Genomic DNA, 2933 nt, shown 5'->3' with positions numbered 1-2933 from the left:
TGAAACTGGTATTATGGGACATGGATGCGGTTGTTTGTGTCGGAATTTATGTCTAAACCGGCTGTTTGGACCACGGATACAGTTGCTCTAAGGCTACAAATTAAAAAAAAAAAATAATTTCAAAACGAAAAACCATAGGAATATTCTGAGACTTCTAAAATTATCATTTTTATCAAAATGTGCTATTTTCTCGTATTTATTGGTTTTTAAGCTTCTTTTAGATATAGCCAAAATGCTGACTAACCCAAGTAACACTGATTGTTTTATAAGATTCTCCAGGTCTCTTGTGAAACTAAAAGTTGGTGTTGTAGGCGGTTATAGAGCCTTAAATGTTGCTTGAGTAAGTACTACGATGTTCCCATTTCTTCGCAGCGCAGATCAAGTCTCCTTGTTCTCCCATAGTGTTATAGGGTTAGTTGCCCTACTTTGGACCCATTAAGCGGTTGTTTTTTAATAATCACGTTTTTCTCATAAACGGAAGGGAGATTCATATATATCAGGAAATTTATTTTTAGCTCATGATCTTATCTGAAAGTTTCAATAAAAACATTAACATAGGTTTCGCCATTATTGAAAGATATACAAAGATATGGGTGATCAAAATTTCCATCTTTGAACCTACTGTTCCTATTTTGATACTGAAATGGTACCTTCATTGGACCTAGAATTAAAACATGCTATGAAAAGTATGATTTTTCGAAAATAAATAAACAAATTCATTAAAAATGTTATCTTCAATAAAATATTGTCATAAAAAAGTATTACAGCTTTTTAACGATTAAAAGCACTTAATTTTCAACTGCTGAAACTTTTTTGTGTTTACTTGTGTTTACAAAATTTTGAAGATATCAGGTCGGAAATTGGATCCCTTACAGATTTTCCGGGTTTTCCATTGATTTTCTTTTATTTTAAGAAAAATAGGTAATATGATTCACATTCTTCACAGTGACAGTAATTTTGCTTTAAACTTTGGCTTAGACAGTTAAAAAAACGTTATTTTTCCTTATTAACTCTTATTTCTCAAAACTCTAACTTATTAACTCTAATTTCTCAAAACTCAACCCACTGATTGAGCTGTCTGATTTACCACTGATGTAGAGGAACATTTTCAAAAACGTTGAAAACTTTATAAGAAAGACTTTTTATGGCAAAAAGCAGTATGGTAGGATTCAGGAAGAATAAGAAGGTCATTATGTATATACAGTGTCGGACAAAACATTAAAACCACTCTTATGCAAAAAAAAATCAAATTAGTTTTTAACTGCCAATTCAAAAACGGTTTATGTGAAACCTAGCGGAGAACACTTATACTAGTATGAACACTTTGAAAACCGCGAGCTTAAAGCCTAGTCCACACTAGGCAACATGAACTGCGATTTTTGTTATTAGACGAACTTTGTTGTCTGTTGTTGTTGTTGGAAAGCTGAGACGGTCTCAGTGTCTCCCGAAGAAAATGGGAGACGCTGAGACCGTCTCGAGACGAGGCGTCTCCTAGTGTGGACTAGGCTTAACGCAATCAAAGCAACCCATTATGGCCAACTGCCCCATCATGGCCGCACTGATAGCTGTCAAAAGTTGAAAACCGATGTGACAAATTACAGGACCATTTCCTTGATTCGGCTACCAAGTGTTGCTTTGACCGATTTTGAAGAAAATTGATTGTTTCTCGGTGGCATTTTGTGTTTTTTGGATCCTAGTAAGTATTTTCCATGTAAACAAGAAGTATGTAAGGTTTTAATTCTCGAATTCTTGTTGCAGTCAACGAAAAATGGGTCGTGCCCCTTATTGCACGGAAATGGCCAAGGCAGGCAGCAGCCAACGCAAAATCGCACAGTACTTGGGACGAACTAAAACAATCGTGTTTAATGCCCTCAACGACCGCAAAAAATCCGAATCGACTGGACACCCAAGGAAAACGACCGCGAAAGATGATTGTGTCATAATGCGGGCCTCCAAGAAGGATCCCTTCAAGGCCTTGAAAAAGATCCGGGTCGAACTGAACTTGGCCGTGAGTTCCTTGACAGTTCAGAGGCGGCTGGTGGAGCGAGGGCTAGGTGGTAAAAGCTTCCGGAAGTTCCCGATGTTGACGCCAAAACATCTGAAGGCGAGGATGATGTTCGCACTAAACCATTTCGATGTGATCGGTCCGGAGAAGGAGAAGCAGTGGCGAAATATACTGCGGTCGGATGAAACGAAGGTAACCTCATCGGCTCGGACGGAAAAACTTGGGTTCATCGCCCAATAGGCTGCGCTTACATGCCACAGTATACCAAGAAGACATTCATGCATGGAAGAGGGAATATTATCGTGTGGGGGTGCTTCTCCTGGTATGGAGATGGCCCCCTGTATTAGGTGGATAAGATCATGGATCAGTACTTCTACGCTCCGTAGAAGTACCGATCCATGATCCATTCCAAGACCATAAAAAAGTGGTTCCAGGATAACAAAATCGACGTCATGAAGTGGCCAGCGCAGTCACCGGATCTTAATCCTGTAGAAAATCTATGGAAGATCGTGAAAAGGTCGGTGTACCAAGCTTGTTGGTACGCCATCCTTGTCACCACATGCCAGAAGCTGGTGGAATCCATGCCAAACCGGGTGCGTGAAGGGATGCGTAACAAAGGTTACACGACCAAGTACTAACTCAAGAAGCTTGTTCAGCGTATTCATCAGCGAATATTCTTGTCTTTTTATTGATTTTGCCATGATTTTAAAACCGGTCTAAATTTTTGTCGCATCATACAAGTGGTTAAGTATGCTAAAAAGCATTTTTAAGTGAATGACTATTGTTTAACTAAATATTCTATAAATTTCTTCGAAAAATGCAAATGCAAACAATGTGAAATTATAAATGGGTTGAAACGCTGAATTTAATAATTTTTTCCGTAAGTTTTGTGCTTATTTCTTCGCACAAATTTTCCATCCTAAAATTC

The 2933-nt window shown here is 38.3% G+C and overlaps 1 protein-coding gene across 1 annotated transcript; it reads left to right on the top strand.

Moving 5' to 3' along the window:
* Positions 1-1768: 1768 nt before the first annotated feature.
* On the top strand, positions 1769-2245 carry LOC129741294 (uncharacterized). The gene has a single exon (XM_055733019.1). The coding sequence runs from the start codon at positions 1769-1771 to the stop codon at positions 2243-2245; it is 477 nt and encodes a 158-aa protein (XP_055588994.1).
* Positions 2246-2933: the final 688 nt, after the last annotated feature.

The sequence above is a fragment of the Uranotaenia lowii genome, chromosome 2 (genome assembly GCF_029784155.1).
Source record: "Uranotaenia lowii strain MFRU-FL chromosome 2, ASM2978415v1, whole genome shotgun sequence".
NCBI classification, from domain to species: Eukaryota; Metazoa; Arthropoda; class Insecta; order Diptera; family Culicidae; genus Uranotaenia; species Uranotaenia lowii.
This window is presented reverse-complemented; position numbering and strand designations above follow the sequence as displayed.

Bases quoted from the DNA above. Each gene is read 5' to 3' on its own strand.
- LOC129741294 (XM_055733019.1), top strand. From the start codon at position 1,769: ATGGGTCGTGCCCCTTATTGCACGGAAATGGCCAAGGCAGGCAGCAGC.